A 17,258-nucleotide genomic window follows, 5' to 3' on the forward strand; every position below is an offset into this window, starting at 1 on the left:
GCACTCAGGTGGCATTTGGTAATGTCCGGAGACAGTTTTGGTTGACAAAACTGTGGGTGTGCTCCTGGCATCTGGTGGGCAAAGGCCAGAGATGCTGCTAAATATCCTTCAAGGTATAAGACAAACCCCCATGGCAAAGAGTTATATAGTCCAAAATGTTGATGGCACTGAAGTTGTGAAATTCTAGAGAAATAAAGATCACTTAACACAGGTATTTACTGAGCATTCACTGTTTTGTATCTAATGCACCACATGTGCAGTGTTAAAGTATAAATCATAAGCCAGTATCTTCCACAGTGAGATTCCCTTAGTGCATAGAGAAAGGATTGAGGTTATGTTCCATCCTATATAAATTAGAATCATGGCAAATGATAAATGTTCTGAAATAATTTTTTTTTCTTTGGCTTGTGTCTTTTTTTTTTTAGAAATCTTAGTTGCAATGTAATTACAGAACTCAGCTTTGGAACATTTCAGGCCTGGCACGGAATGCAGTTTTTACATAAGTTGTAAGTGAAATAGAAGATGAATACATGTAAACAACTATTTATTTACAAAAACTCATACAATTATTGGGTAGCTGGGTATAAGCCCATTATCAACTCTGAAAAGCGTGTCTTAAGATCCATTCATTTTTCTCAAATGGGGAAGCTAAGGTACAAAGAGGCCAAGAGACTTATGTAGCTTATATATATGACCTCCTCTGCTTGTCCTAGTTCTGACCTATAGCACGGGCAAGAAAAGGCATCAAAGAAGTGACCCTCAAATTAGCCTTGTTGCTGGGCGGGGTGGCTCAGACCTGTAATCCCAGAACTTTGGGAGCCGAGGTGGGTGGATCACCCGAGGTCAGGAATTCAACACCAGCCTGGCCAACATAGTGAAACCCTGTCCCTACTATAAATACAAAAAAATTAGCTGGGCTTGGTGGTGCAGTTTTTTGCTCCCTGGAGGACTTTGTGTTAAGCTTCCTTCCTTGCAGCTAAATGTTGCAGACATTTAAGCAGTTAGAAACTCTGCATATGAGCAGGAATCAAATCCAAAGTTGTAGGGCCAGAATGGTGGCTCATGCCTGTTATCCCAGCACCTTGGGAGGCCAAGGTGGGAGGATCACTGGAGGTCAGGAGTTTGAGACCAGCCTGGCCAACATGGCGAAACCACATCTCTACTAAAAATACAAAAATTAGCAGGTCATGGTGGCGGGCGCCTGTGATCCTAGCTATCGGGAGGCTGAGGCACGAGAATGGCTTGAACCCGGGAGGTGGAAGTTGCAGTGAGCCGAGATTGTGCCACTACACTCCAACCTCCCCTCCAGGCTGGTCTCGAACTCCTGTGACCTCAGGTGATCTGCCCACCTCAGCCTCCCAAAGTGCTGGGGTTACAGGTGTGAGCCACCATGCCTGGCCAAGATGGTGTTTATGTTAAGCTATTGTGCAAAAAAAAACTTTTGTAAAGAAAATACATCGCTGTATCTTAATTCCGTATACTTTCCTGACTACTCTTCTACCATAATTGCAAAAATTCTATGATTTCTCTGTATAACATACCCATCAAATCAGAGTGGGTATATTCAGTGGCCTGAAGGGGACTCAAAGTGAAGATTCTCCTCTACATCTGACTTTAGAAAAGACTTTCCACCTGCCTTGTGGTTCAGAAATCTAGTTTCACACAGTTCATTTCGAGATAGAGGGAGGCATTCAGGATGTGTCTGGACTAGAGCAGCAGTTTCTGCACATGCTCCCCTCTGTCCTCATTAATTTGCTGATGCATAACTTAGGAAAAGTACACTAAAGGTCTGTTTTTCTTTTGCCCTCACACCAGAGAACAGGCTCATTAGGTCCCTCCACCAAGAGGTTTAGGTAGCATCTATACAAATGTTTTAAACTCACCATCTTTACTAAGCACTTTATACCACTGGGAGTCCCTCATAAAAATCTGGTGGCCGGGAGCGGTGGCTCATGCCTGTAATTCCAGCACTTTGCTGAGGTGGGTGGATCACCTGAGGTCAGGAGTTCAAGACCAGCCTGACCAATATGGTGAAACCTGTCTCTACTAAAAATACAAAAATTAGCTGGGCATGGTGGCAGGCAACTGTAATCCTAGGTACTCAGGAGGCTGAGGCAGGAGAATCACTTGAAACCAGGAGGCGGAGGTTGCAGTGAGCCGAGATTGTGCCATTGCACTCCAGCCTGAGGGACAGAGTGAGACTCTGTCTCAAATAATAATAATAATAATCATCATCATCATCATCATCATCTAGCCAGCTTCACTACAATTATGTAGGCAACACCAGGAAAACACTGGAATCACAGTTGATAAAAATTAATGAATTCACTCAAAAACATTCAGAGTGCCATGTCAATTTGTGCCAGGTACTCTAAGTGCTGGGGCTACAAAATCCATCTCAAAGACACACCAAGATGAGGACTTGGTCCCCAGGGGACTTTCATTCCTCAAGGAGGAAGCGGATGCTGATGGGAAAACATATGAGAGCCATGTGGGGATCTGTACGGCGGGGTGACAAGGAGAGGACAAAGCAGGAATGGGGGCTGGGTTATGAAAGACTTGAGGAGACACTAACTTGCTTATCTTGAGTTTCTGTGTTCATCTTAAACAACAGAAAAAGGCATTTGCTTCATGGTGATGAAAAAATCAGAGCTAGCTGATATTGGAAACTAGCACTCATTTCATATAAACAGAATAGAGCTGTACCCTTCAAATTAAGTCACAGTTACTTTCAAAGATTGGCACAAGGGTCTCAACACACCAAGTGTATGTTAGGGGCTGGGCTCCTTTGGAGTCAAATCTTCCTGGTAAACAAAGCTACACTGCAGAGTCATATTTGGCATATGTGACATATAGGCCCACTGCATTTCCTTCCAAAGGCAAGATGCCAAGGGAAGGTGCCAGTAATTTTATGACCAATATGACACCATTTTGTGGTGTTTGTAAGTTGAAGCAATATATTTCCCTGCATTACACAAGTTTATAAAAAACAAACAAAAAAAGAGGCCCCAGCTGTAGTTGATCGATGATGAATTGAATAGAGCCTAACCTTCCAGGCTTCTCACTTGCACAGGCCCTTCCAAGGTCCTGGGAGGGCCCCTGGAAATTTTTGTATTCATAATTTTTTTAATGTTTTTACTAGATAAGGCTGAGGCCCCACAAAATCCTGAAATCATCCCTGGGTTCCAATAGTTACAACCCAGTAAATCTCTTGAATGAAGCCTCTATGTTATTGACAAATACTGACTGGCCAAGTTAGCAGGGTGATAGGGTCCGTCTATTTTGAATCTGAAATCCATCTCAAAGACAGGCCAAGAGCTTATTAGTGGACTTAACTGGATTCTGCTGGCCCAAGCACAGTAAAGTCAAACAACCATATTGAGGTTTTGCATTGGGGAAAGGAGGACATTTATTTGCAGGGCATCCAAGCAAGAAGGACCAGGCAGCTAACTATCAAAGTCCCTCACTGAATGGGGGCAATAATCATATCTCTTACAGATGAAATCATGAAAGAAATGGTTTATGGAAAAGCAGCAATGGTTGATAATCCTAAATGTTAAGTATGTTTATATTTTTTCCCTGACTTTAAAGTGCTTCTCCTTCATTCCTATACACAGGTCCAGACTGATGGCTTATTTTTTAAAATTCTCTTAGTCACTTCATTGGTTCTAACAATAATTTTAGAAACTGGATGACTTTGCAATGTAGAAAGGCTATACTTTATTCAGATAGAGTACACTCACATATTGGCTTGTCTATGGCACATCGATATCATGCCAAGAATGTAAGCACTAAGAGAGAATAAGAGGAAAATCCAGGCTTTATCCCTATTGAATTATTTATCCCACTATTAGAATATTAGTGAGGTAAGTGTGGCCACACTGTGATGGCAAATTGAGCTTCGGTCACAAACATGCCTTACTGTTCCCCCCAGTCTACTGACATCAGCTTCCTTTACATAGCGGTAGATGCACAAAAGTTTGCACATTTGAGGGTATTGTCATCATGTTTTGGTATGTACTGGAATCCTGGCAGCTTCTTCTCTGATTCGGAGAGGCGCAAACATTAAAGACAAAAAGAACAACTCGAGTCTGTCCTTTGGGGTGATTTAGGGTGGCTGTTTAAATTTGTAATGGTTGAAAAGTCTTGAGATTGTCACACCTAGCAACTCTTATACTTTTCTTCTCTCAGCTGCAGCCTGTTCTTTTCACCTGTGTAACAAGCTGTCTTCTCTTCTCACAGAAGCTTAGCATTTCTTCCTCTGCCCCATAGCATTTTTTCAATACTTAATTTACCAGGTGCTGTTTATGTTGTAGGCACCTAAGTACTTATACAAGTGAGATAACATGTCCGAAGTTCTTAGAACAGTGCTTGGCATATGGTAAATGCTCCATACATGTTACCTCCTATGATACCTCATTTTCATTTTTCCAACAACTCTTGTGATGCGGTTATTATTATCATTTCTATTTTGCAGATGAGAAGTTGAAACTCAGAGACGCTAGGTAATTTGCTAAGGTTCACACGGCTAATAAGTGGTTCACACGGCTAATAAGTGGCAGAACCACTTACAAGCTTTGCAAGTAATTTTGAATGCAGCTCTTAGTTCCCCTGTAATAGGAGCTGAATGATGACAATTTGGCTCTGTGTGCATTGTATCTTACTTTCTAACTTGAACAGGACCTGTAGAGCAGTGAGCTCCACTTCTCTCTGAGAATCCCACGCTTCTGGAGCTCCTGGCTGTACCAGCTCTGGGCATCCCCAGGGTTTATGCTCACCGGTCAGTGCTGGTGTGACATGACGGCTGAGCACCGGCACTGTGTGCAGCGCATTGCTAGGCACTAGACACGTGCTCTTTCATTTATTCCTCAAATTGCTTTGTGCTGTAAACGCTACCCAGAAAGGCTCATGTTCATTACTCAAGTCACTTCACCAGAAAGTGACAGAGCCAGAATTCAAACCCAGGTCTGCCAGATTCCAGCTCCCTTGCTTCTTCTGTTGTTCCTCATTGCAAGGGAGTCTTCTTCAAGCTTATTCTCAGGACTTTGATTAAGATACAGGCTCACAGCTGGACATGGTGGCTCATGCTGTAATCCCAGCACTTTGGGAGGCCAAGGTGGGTGGATCACTTGAGCTCAGAAGTTCGAGACCAGCCTGGCCAACATGGTGAAACCCTGTCTCTACTAAAAATACAAAAATTAACCAGGCATGGGGACGGGCATCTATGATCCCAGCTACTCTGAAGGCTGAGGCAGGAGAATCACTTAACTCCAGGAGGTGGGTGTTGCAGTGAGCCAAGATCACACCACTGCACTGCACTCCAGCCTGGGCAACAGAGTGAGACTTCATTTCAAAAAAAGAAAAGAAAAAGGCTCACTGTTTCAGATTCTCTAGATTTTGCCCCTGAAAAAGCATTTACTTGATGCAGTCCGAGGTCTTGTATGGAGGAGCTTGGTGTGGGGAGATGTGTGGCTCACGAACCTATGTAGATGAATAAAGGAAAGAGGTTACTTTCTCCCCAAGTACATCGCGCATATTGGGTGAGGGTCTAGGTCATCTGCTTATTTCTTTGACTACCTTCTTCCATGGAACCAGTTTTCCCTGACAGCCTTGGGATTTTAGCATAGATCATTTTGGAGTTTGTCATTTAAATTTATTTTCACGGCCTGCTTTGGACATTTTTTCAGCTAGAGCTGTTAGAATTTCAGTACATTTAAGACAGTGATGACATGCTCCAGTCCTTTCATCTCTGTCTCCTCAGTTAATAGAAAGGAAACATAGCCCATCTATCTGGACCTGTACAGAAGAATTTGGAGGGGAAAAAAAAAAAACAGGCAAGAAATGTTCCCTTATTTTGTGAGCTACCTTTATTCTGTCCCATTGTTCTACAGCAAAAGGCTTGTATAAAAATATTTCAGTTTTCCTCATCTAATAAGGCATATTTAATAAAATTATTTAGAGCAGTACTTCTTAAACTTTTACTCTGAGACAGTCTTTGAGGCTGAAAAAAAGCTTGCCACATTTTACTCCCATAAAGATACCAAAAAGTCGATGGACTGGGAGTCAGTGCACCTTAGTTTATTGTATAAAATGAAGGACTTGAACCAGAAATGGAAATGATCATCTACTGTGAATCTAAAAACACTCGAGGCTGGGCGCGCTGGCTCATGCCTGTAATCCCAGCACTTTAGGAGGCCAAGACAGGCAGATCGCTTGAGCCCCTGGAGTTCAAGTTCAGCCTGGGCAATAAAGTGAGACCCCAATCTCTACAAAAAGACTTTTAAAAAGTGGAAACATAAATATAAATAAATAAAAGCATTCATATCATTTGGTTTGTGGAAAAGAGTTGCTGTAGAGTCCTCAAACTTGAGCCGTTGAGCCAGTTCCCACTCAGTCTCTCCATTGCCCAGGCACAACCTTAGTCAAGAAAAGAATGCCTTAGAACAGGAGGAAAATAGGATAATATCGAATGGCCCTATATTTTGATTTCATTAGGGACAAATGCAAAGATCCTAATGTCAGCTGGAGAAGAGCTTCCTAGTTCAGAGGTAATGCTGAGCTCAAGGCTATGGATGAGCTATCAAGAAAGAGGGAAGGTTGGAGAGAGAGAGAATTTTGGAGGAAAGATAACAAACTTTGCTAAGTTGTTTGGCTACATACTGCCTTACAGTCATTATTTTTGGTGTTTAAAAAAAAAATAGAAACAGGGTCTCACTTTGTTACCCAGGCTGGTCTCAAACTGCTGGGCTCAAGCTCTCCTTCTGCTTTGGCCTCCCAAAGTGCTGAGATTACAGGCTTGAGATGCTGTGCCCAGCCTACATTCATTTTTAATAGCTGGGAGGAAAGTGGGCAGAGGAAGATATAGAATGAGGGGGTAGCCGACTTTGTACAGAGCCCACCAGTGGTCTTACAAGTTTTCATGCCAAAAAAAATCACGAAGGATATTTAAAGCCCTAGTTTGAGAATCCATACTTAACCAGTCATGTGGCACTCACATTCTTTCTCTTTGTAACATCATCTTATTGAATATTAGTGTTACAAAACAAGTTAATGGCACTGAAAAACCATATGGAATAGGAAGAGGAGGGGGATCACAAGGCAGGACAAGCTGTGTGGCTCCCAGCCTCGCCACTGACTCACTCTGATCTTGGTCAAGGGAGAGTGAATCTTCACTCCTCTTTTTTCCATCTGCCAGCATGTTTGGTCTTCTGGCACCTGGTGTTCTATACAGTACAACATGCTTCTTTGTGTTACATTGAGACTTGATCCACATACCATCAACGCAGTATTATAAAGTGTACAATTCAGTGGTGGTTAGTATATTCTCAAGGTTGTATAGCAAACAATCACCATTATCTAACCCCAGAACATTTTCATCATCCCAAAAAGAAACATGGTACCCATTAGCCATCACTCCCCAGTGCTGTCTTCCCGCAGGCCCAGGTAACTACTAATCTACTTTGAGTCCCTATGGATTTGCCTATTCTAGATCTTTCATATAAACGAATCATACAGTATGTGGCCTTTTGTGTCTAGTTTCTTTTCACAAAGCATGTTGTTTCTAAGGTCCTCCCATGCTGCAGCATGGATCATTCCTTTGCAAGGCTGAGTGATATTCCATTGTATGGAGCCATCACTATATCAGTTCATCCATTCATCACTTAGTGGACATTTGGTTGTTTCTACTTTATTTTGGCTTTTATGAATAATGCTGCTATGGACATGCATGTACTACTTTTTGTGTGGACATGTTTTTAATTCTAGTGTGCATCCCTAGCAGAATTGCTAGATCATATGGCAACTCTTATGTTTAACTTTTCGAGGACCTGTCAGGCTGATTTCCACAGTGGCTGCTCCATTTTACACTTCCATCTGCAATGTTTGAGGGTTTCAATTTCTCCGGGTCTTTGTCAACACTGTCGTTGTCTGTCTCTTCTCATAGCCATCCCAGTGAGTGTAAAGTAGTATCTCGCTGCAGTTTTTGATGGACATTTCCCTAATGATTTAAGACATTCAACATTTTTATGTGTATATGAGCCATTTATATATCTTTTTTGAAGAAATATTTATTCAAATCCTCTGCCCATTTAAAAAATTGATTTGTCTTTTTATTGAATTACAGGAATTCTCTATATCTTCTGGATACTCTGGATATTAGACCTTAACAGATAATTTGCCAATATTTTCTCTCATCCTGTGAGTTCTGTGACTTTCTTGCCAGTGTCCTTTGATGCACAAGAGTTTTTAATTTTGATAAAATCTAATGTATCTATTTTTCCTTTGGTTGTTTGTGCTTTTGGTGTCGTGTGTGTATAAAATGTCTTATTCTTCTTTAAAAAGGTTCAGTGTTTGGTTTTAAATCAGGCTGTGTCCCTTTCATCTGTCTGACATTCTTTTCATGTCAGGCTGCCTTCAGCTAGTAATACTTCATTAAATTCAAAAGACAAAATTGTTTTAAAAGAAAAAAAATCCAGTTTGGAGAAGAAAAAATTGTTGTCTAATTTAAGGTCATGAGATTTACTCCCATGTTTTTGTGTAAGAGTCTTATCGTTTTGGCTCTTACATTTAGGTATTTGACATATTTTGCATCAATTCTTATAATCGTGTGAGATGTAGGGGGTCCACCTTCATTATTTTGCACATAGATGTTCAGTTGTTCCAGCACCATTTAAAAAAAAAAAACACATTATTTCCACGTAGAATTGTTTTAGCACCCTTCTCAAAAATCAATTTTCCATAAATATGAGGGTTTATTTCTGGGTTGTCTATTCTATTGATTTATTTGTCTGTCCACATTCCAGTATCACACTGTGATTGCTGTGGATTTGATTTGGGTTTTGAAATTGGGACATTTCAGTCTTCCCACTTTGTTATTTTACAAGATTATTTTGCTATTTAGGGTGCCTTAAATTGCATTATAATTTTAGAACTAGCTTGTCACTTTCTGGAAAGAAGCCAGCTGGGATTTTGATAAGAATTGTACTGATAATAGCAGATATGTAATCAACCCAAATGCCCAACCTAACTGCTATGTTATTCCCACTCCAATACTTTGCAATATATGTAGCTTTTTAGAAAGAGGATATGTTAGCAGGGCGCAGTGGCTCATGCCTGTAATCCCAGCACTTTGGGAGGCTGAGGCAGGCAGATCGCCTGAGGTCAGGAGTTAGAGACCAGCCTGGACAACATGGTGAAACCCCATGTCTGCTAAAAGTACAAAAATTAGCAGGGCGTGGTGGCAGGCGCCTGTAATCCCAGCTACTCAGGAGGCTGAGGTAGGAGAATCACTTGAACCCGGGAGGTGGAGGTTGCAGTGAGCCGAGGTCACGCCATTGCACTCAAGCCTGGGCAACAGAGTGAGACTCCAATGGAGACGGGGTTTCAGCACGTTTATCAGGCTGCTCTCGAACTCCTAACCTCAGATGATCCACCTGCTTCAGCCTCCCAAAATGCTGGGATTACAGGCATGAGCTACCGTGCCCGGCCAATAAATGAAAACTTTTTCACTCAAAAAAACAACAATTGTAGTGAAACCATAGATCAATTTGGAGAATCGTGCTATTATTATCTGCTTCATGTTTACAGAATACTCTGTTGAATTTGGTTTGCCAGATTTTGTCAAGCATTTTTCCATCTACATTCATAAGAAATACTGGTCTGTAATTTTTTGTGTGTGATGTCTTTAGTTTGGATACCAGGTTAATATCACCCTCATAGAATAAGTTAGGAAATGTTCTTTCCTCATCTGTATTTTGAAAGACTTTATGAAGGATTGGTGTTAATTCCTCTTTAAGTATTTGGTAGATTCACCAGTGAGGCTGCCTGCTGCTCTTCAGCTTTTCTTAGTGGAAAGTTTTTTGATTACTACCTCAATCTCTTTACTTGACATAGGTCTGTCTATTCAGATTTTCTGTTTTTTTCTCAAGTCAGATTCAGTAGTTCATATCTTTCTGGTAATGTGTCTTTCATCCAGCTTATCCAATTATTAGCATATATTGTTTATATGTATAATCCTTTTTATTCATATTATAATCCTTTTTATGTCTCTAAGAACAATAGTAATGTCCCCTCTCATTTCTAATTTTAATAATTTGGTCTTCTGTATTTTTGCAGTGCAGTGGCTCACACCTGTCATCCTAGCACTTTGGGAGGCTGCGGTGGGAGGATTGCTTGACCCCAGGAGTTCAAGGCCAGCCAGGGCAACATACTGAGAGCTTATCTCTACAAAAAAAATTTAAAAGTTAGCTGAACATGGTGGCACATGCCTGTAGTCACAGCTACTCAGGTGGCTAAGGCAGGAGGATCACTTGAGCCCGGGAGATAGGGGCTGCAGTGAGCCATGATTGTGCCACTGCACTCCAGCCTGGGAAACAGATTGAAAACCTGTCTCGAAAAATGAACAGTAAAAAAACAAAATGTTTGTGGCCAGATGCAGTGGTGCATACCTATAATCCCTGTACTTTGGGAGGCCAGGGAAGGAGGATTGCTTGAGGCCAGGAGTTTGAGACCAGCCTGGGCAACATAGTGAGACCCTATCTCTAAAAATTTTTTTTAGTTAGCCGAGTGTGGTGGTGCGCACCTGTCGTCTCAGCTACATCTTAATTTTATAACGTTGTAGTTCAGATTAATTCCAACTTTGTTTCAATGGTATACAAAAACTTTGCTTCTCTAAAGCTCCACTCTCACCCCCTCCTTTATACTGTTATTGTCACACATTACATCTTTGTGTACTTTATGTTCATCAACTAGATTTATAATTATTGCATTATGTAAGTATCTTTTTCTTATTTTTTTTCTTTATTTTGGGACAGAGTCTCACTCTGTTGCCCAGGCTAGAGTGCAGTGGCACAATCTTTACTCGCCGCAACCTCTGCCTCCCAGGTTCAAGCGATTCTAGTGCCTCAGCCTCCTGAGTAGCTGGGACTGCAGGCACGTAACACCACACCCAGCTAATTTTTGTATTTTTAGTAGAAACAGGGTTTCACCATGTTTGCCAGGCTGGTCTCAACCTCTTGACCTCAAGTGATCCTCCAGCCTCAGCCTCCCAAAGTGCTGGGATTACAGGCCTGAGCCACTGCGCCCAGCCAGTGCTTTTTATTTCTTTGTGCAGATTCACGTTAGTACTCCTTATAGGGCAGGTCTTCTAGCAACAAAGTCTCTCAGTTTTTATTTATCTAGAATATCTTAATTTCTCTTCAGTTTCAAAGGTAGTTTTGCCAGGTATAGAATTATTGGTTGACAGTTTCTTCAGAACTTTGAATATGCCATTTCATTGCCTTTTGTCCTCCACTGTTGTGTGTGGTTGCTTTGTTTTTAGACAGGGTCTTGCTCTGTTACCCAGGCTGGAGTGCAGTGGTGCAACCACTCACATCGTTGCAGCCTCCACCTCCCAGGCTTAAGCAATGCTGTCACCTCAGCCTCCTGGGTAGCCGAGACTACAGGCATGCACCACCATGCCCAGTTTTTTTTGTTTTTGTTTTTGTTTTTTTTAATTTTTTTTTATTGATCATTCTTGGGTGTTTCTCGCAGAGGGGGATTTGGCAGGGTCATAGGACAATAGTGGAGGGAAGGTCAGCAGATAAACAAGTGAACAAAAGTCTGTGGTTTTCCTCGGCAGAGGACCCTGCGGCCTTCCACAGTGTTTGTGTCCCTGGGTACTTGAGATTAGGGAGTGGTGATGACTCTTAACGAGCATGCTGCCTTCAAGCATCTGTTTAACAAAGCACATCTTGCACCGCCCTTAATCCATTCAACCCTGAGTGGACACAGCACATGTTTCAGAGAGCACTGGGTTGGGGTAAGGTCATAGATCAACAGCATCCCAAGGCAGAAGAATTTTTCTTAGTACAGAACAAAATGGAGTCTCCTATGTCTACTTCTTTCTACACAGACACAGCAACAATCTGATTTCTGTATCTTTTCCCCACATTTCCCCCTTTTCTATTCAACAAAACCGCCATCATCATCATGGCCCGTTCTCAATGAGCTGTTGGGTACACCTCCCAGATGGGGTGGCGGCCGGGCAGAGGGGCTCCTCACTTCCCAGATGGGGCGGCCGGGCAGAGGCGCCCCCCACCTCCCGGACGGGGCGGCTGGCCGGGCGGGGGCTGGCCCCCACCTCCCTCCCGGATGGGGCGGCTGGCCGGGCGGAGGGGCTCCTCACTTCTCAGACGGGGCGGCTGCCGGGCGGAGGGGCTCCTCACTTCTCAGACGGGGCGGCTGCCGGGCGGAGGGGCTCCTCACTTCTCAGACGGGGCGGCTGCTGGGCGTAGGGGCTCCTCACGTCTCAGACAGGGCGGCCAGGCAGAAACGCTCCTCACCTGCCAGACGGGGTCGTGGCCGGGCAGAGGCGCTCCTCACATCCCAGACGGGCATGCCCAGTTATTTTTAAATTTTTTGTAGAGACAGGGTTTTACTCTATTGCCAGTGCTGGTATCCAACTCCTGGCTTCAAGCAATTCTTGAGCCTCAAGCCTCCCAAGGTACTGGGAGTACAGGTGTGAGCAACCATGCCCAGCACCTCCATTGTTTTTGAAGAGAAATTAGCTATTAATCTTATTGAGGATCCCTTGTATGTGATGAGTTGCTTTTCTCTTGCTGCTTTCAAGATATTCTGTCTTTGGCTTCTGTCAGTTTGATTACAGTATGTTTAGATGTGGATCCCTCAGTTTTTCCTACTTGTAGTTCCTTGAGCTTCTTGAATATGCAGATTGTTTTTCCTCATGTTTGGGAAGTTTGGGGCCATCATTTCTTCAAATATTCTTTCTCCTTTTTTCTGTTTTTCTTCTCCTGGGACACTCATTATGTGTACGTTAGTAAGCTTGATGATGTGTTCCACAAACAGGTCTCTGAGATTCCATTCACTTTCATTCATTTTTATTTCTGTTCCTCAGAGTCAACAATCTCAATTAACCTTCAAGTTCCCCATTCTGTCTTCAGCCTGCTGTAATGTGCCATTGAGAACCTCTAATAATTTTTCCATTTCAGTTACCATACTTTTCAACTCTAGAATTTCTATTTGACTCCTTTTTATGGTTTCTATCTCTTTATTGATATTCTCTATTTGATGAGACATTGCTTTCATACTTTCCTTTAGTTCTCTAGTCTACAGAACTGAATCGTTTCTCTTATCTCTTTGAACATATTTTAAATAGCTGAATTAAATCCTTCTCTAGGCCAGGCATGGTGGCTCGTGCCTATAATCCCAGCACTTTGGGAGGCTGAGGCTGAGGTTGAGGCTGAGGCCAGGAGTTCAAGACCACCCTGGGTAACTTCGCAAGACCCCACCTATAAAAAATAAAAAAATCTTTGTCTAGTAAGTCTAACATCTGGTCCTTCTCAGGGACAATTTCTGCTTATTTCTCCCCCAACCACGTGTTTGGGCCATACTTTGTTTCCTTGCATCTTTCATAAATGTTTGTTAAAAATTGAATATTTTAAATAATATAATGTAGCAATTCTGAAAATCAGATCCATGCTGCCAGGGTTTGGTGTTACTCCTGCTTGTGTTAGTAGTTGCTATTTATTTAGTGACTTTTCTGAACTTCTTCTGTAAAGTCTCGCATTATATGTCATGTGTTCCCACTAAAGTCCCTCCTCGGTTAGCTTACTGATCAGCTAATGATTAAATGAAGATTTACTTAAATTCTTGGAACTGATAAGTCTCCTAGTTTTTGCCAAGGGGCTCTGTGTACATGTTGGGGCATACCTTCAGCACTCAGCTAGACAATTTACAGCCATGCCTTAGCTTTCACTTCTTGCTTGTGCAGAACCTCAAGGTGTCAGCCAGGGGTGAGAGTTTATGAACTTAGTAGGTCTTTCCTGACCATGCTGACAGTCTGCCCTATGCATGCGCATGACATTCCAAATTGCCAGGAATATGTCTTATGGACTTCTAGTTTCCCAAGCATATATCAGAGTGTTTCAAATTCCTGTGGACATCTTATTCCTCAGCTTTTCCTATTAAGCTTTTTGATTAGGCTTTTTTCCCCCAAACTGTTATTCATTGCCGAATACAGTTGCCATGTTCAAACACTTGTCTGTAATTGTTTTCCAAAAACACCCTCTGTGGAGAGGCTTTAGCACTAGACAGCTTTCATTCTGGTCAAATAAAGACAAACCTTTCAAATGAGGTCTTCCAGGGAATCACCAGACAGATGACATCATGACAGTTAACTGAGAATAAGGCTTTGAAGGAGCTCCATCTCCATTCTGCTCCCTCTGGTTGGGGATGTGGGCTGTTTTTCAAGGCGACTACTGAGCTAGAGAGTGAGGAATGGTCTAAGGCAAGTTAATACAAATCTCACTATTCTTACAGAAATTTTTCTTGAATAAATGCTCCTTGGGTTGCTGCAAGAGTTTGGTTACATTTCTAGAGTTCTGAAAAAGTTTATTCTGGTCAATTTTTTTTTTTTTTTTTTTTTTTGCTATTTTTTTGGTATTTGTTGCTTTTATGAAGGGATGAATTTTTGGATGTCTCTCTTTTTTTTTTTTTTTTTTTTTGAGACAGAGTCTCACTCTGTTGCCCAGGCCGGGAGTGCACTGGCATAATCTCATCTCACTGCAAGCTCCACCTCCCGGGTTCACACAATTCTCCTGCCTCAGCCTCCTGAGTAGCTGGGACTACAGGTGCCTGCCACAACGCCCAGCTAATTTTTGTATATTTAGTACAGACGGGGTTTTGCCTTGTTAGCCAGGATGGTCTCGATCCCCTGACCTTGTGATCCGCCTGCCTCGGCCTCCCAAAGTGCTGGGATTACAGGCGTGAGCCACCGCGCCCAGCCTGGATGTCTTTATTCCACCATTTTCACTGATGTCACTTACAACATGTTTTTAAATCTCTGAAGGCTCACTGGGCACATGCCTGTAGTCCCAGATACTCGGGAGGCAAAGGAAGAAGGATCCTTTGAGTCCAGGAATTCTGGGCTGTAGCATGCTATGCTGATTGGGTGTCTGCACTAAGTTCAGCATCAGTATGGTGACCTCCCGGGAAAAGGAGACCACCAGGTTGCCTAAAAAGGGGTGTACTAGCCCAGTTCAGGAATAGAGCAGGTCAAAACTCCCATGCTGATCACTAGTGGGATCATGACTGTGAATAGCCACTGCTCTCCAGCCTGGGCAACACAGTGAGTGAGAATGTGTCTCTTAAAAAAAAAAAAAAGTCTCATTGACCGTAGACTAATTAACTATTTAATCATGGGAAATGATTAGGGGAAAGACATAAAAAGAAAAACTGTAATCCACTTTTTTTTGCTCTGTCGTCCAGGCTGGAGTAGAGTGGCTTGATCTTGGCTCACTGCAACCTCCGCCTCCCGGGTTCAAGCAATTGTCCTGCCTCAGCCTCTGAAACAGCTGTAATTACAGGCAAGCACTGCCGTGCCCTGCTAATGAGAAATTGTAATTCTCATAGAGGTCCTCCCAGAGGAGTAGAAGAAGGTTGAAAGGCACTTCTGTATTTAGTCTTCTCACAATTAAGGCTAGGCCCAGTGGCTCACACCAGCACTTTGGGAGGCCGAGGCAGGCGGATCACTTGAGATCCGGAGTTCAAGACCAGCCTGGCAAACATGGTGAAACTCCCATCTCTACTAAAAACACAAAAAATAGCCAGGCGTGGTGGTGCGTGCCTATAGTCCCAGCTATTTGGGAGACTGAGGAAGGAGGATTACCTGAGCTTGGGAAGAGGACGTTGCAGTGAGCCAAGATCACGCCACTGCACTCCTGCCTGGTCAATGGAGCAAGACCCTGTTTGTGTGGGGAGAGGAGGGGAGTGGAGGGGAGAGGAGAAAGGAAAGAAAGGAAAGGAAAGAAAATAGAAAGAAGGAAGGGGGAGGGAAGGAAGGAAGGAAAAAGAGAGAGAAAGAAAAAGAATGAAGAACGAAAATGAAAATTTTAAAAAAACCTAAGGTTAAAATAAACCCTTTTTCTTCATACAGATTAAACACATGCATTCAAATTACAGCTTTGCTGCTTAATAGCTTGGTGACCTAGGACAAGTTATATAACCTCTCTGTGCCTCAGTTTCCTCATTTAAAAATAGGGCAATAATAATATCTACCACATAAGGTATTTGCTGATCACAAATACCTGGCAACCCAGTAGATAATCACTGTAATAATTATTATTTTTATAATTTAATAATTAATTTAAAAAATATAATAAATTAATTTTATAATTTTTATAATTATAAAAAATTTTATAATTTTTATAATTATTTTATAATTTCTGCCTAAGTACAAAGGTAGATTTTCTTTTATTTCTTCCTGTTTCTTTTATTTTTCTTGTTCACCTTAAAGAATTAAAAAAGAAAATCGATTCCAGCATTTTGGAATAAAAATTTGCATCAAAATCAATTTATTCATTTTATTGACATATGAACAAAATGTCATTTGTTTATTCAATAAACATTTGTTAAATGCCTAATACATTTCAGACATCATGCCAGGCACGGGGATGACAGGGCATGGTGGCGGGCACCTGTAATCCCAGCTACTTGGGAGGCTAAGGCAGGAGAATTGCTTGAACCTGGGAGGCAGAGATTGCAGTGAGCCAAGATTGCGCCACTGCACTCCAGCCTGGGCGACAGAGTGAGACTCCGTCTCAGAAAAAAAAAAAAAAAAAAAAAAAAAATGTGGTCTCTGCCCTCAAAGCGCTCATAGTCCAGGAGCCTGACAAGTGGACAGGTGATTACATGCAATGTAAGAAAGGCTGTGATGTCATATAAGAAGACAAGTGGGAGTATGGTTTTGACCAGTTCCTCCTCTTAGATTTATTCCTTCTTCTTTGGCTATAAAGCAAAAGAATTGGTCCTGTTTTTTTTAACTGTGCAAATTAAACCATAAATTTTAAAAACTTTATAAAGATAAAAGACAAGCAGCCAGCCGCAGTGGCTCATGCCAGTAATCCTATCAGTTTGGGAGGCTGAGGCAGGTAGATCACCTGAGGTCAGGAGTTCAAAACCAGCCTGGCCAACATGGTAAAACCCCATCTCTACTAAAAATACAAAAATTAGCTGGGCATGGTGGTGGGTGCCTGTAATCCCAGCTACTCGGGAGACTGAGGCAGAACAGGAGAATCACTTGAACCTGGGAGGCGGAGGTTGCAGTGAGCCAAGATCGAGCCATTGCACTCCAGCCTGGGCAACAAGAGCGAGACTCCATCTCAAAAAAAAAAAAAAAAAAAAAAAAGATGAACAACTTGAATTATGATGAGCAAGTTGAATTATGGAGGATGCTAGAAATACTGTTTCCTCCGCAGTCAGGG

The 17,258-nt window shown here is 42.3% G+C and overlaps 1 protein-coding gene across 1 annotated transcript in view; it reads left to right on the top strand.

Annotated features, from left to right (window-relative positions):
- Positions 1 to 17,258, top strand: part of LRRC37A3 (leucine rich repeat containing 37 member A3) — a 77,246-nt gene that overhangs the window by 45,455 nt on the left and 14,533 nt on the right. Inside the window, 1 exon segment of the mRNA XM_063706179.1 lies at positions 426 to 506. Coding sequence (XP_063562249.1) covers positions 426 to 506 — 81 coding nt within the window.

This window comes from Gorilla gorilla, chromosome 4, assembly GCF_029281585.2.
Source record: "Gorilla gorilla gorilla isolate KB3781 chromosome 4, NHGRI_mGorGor1-v2.1_pri, whole genome shotgun sequence".
Taxonomy (NCBI): domain Eukaryota; kingdom Metazoa; phylum Chordata; class Mammalia; order Primates; family Hominidae; genus Gorilla; species Gorilla gorilla.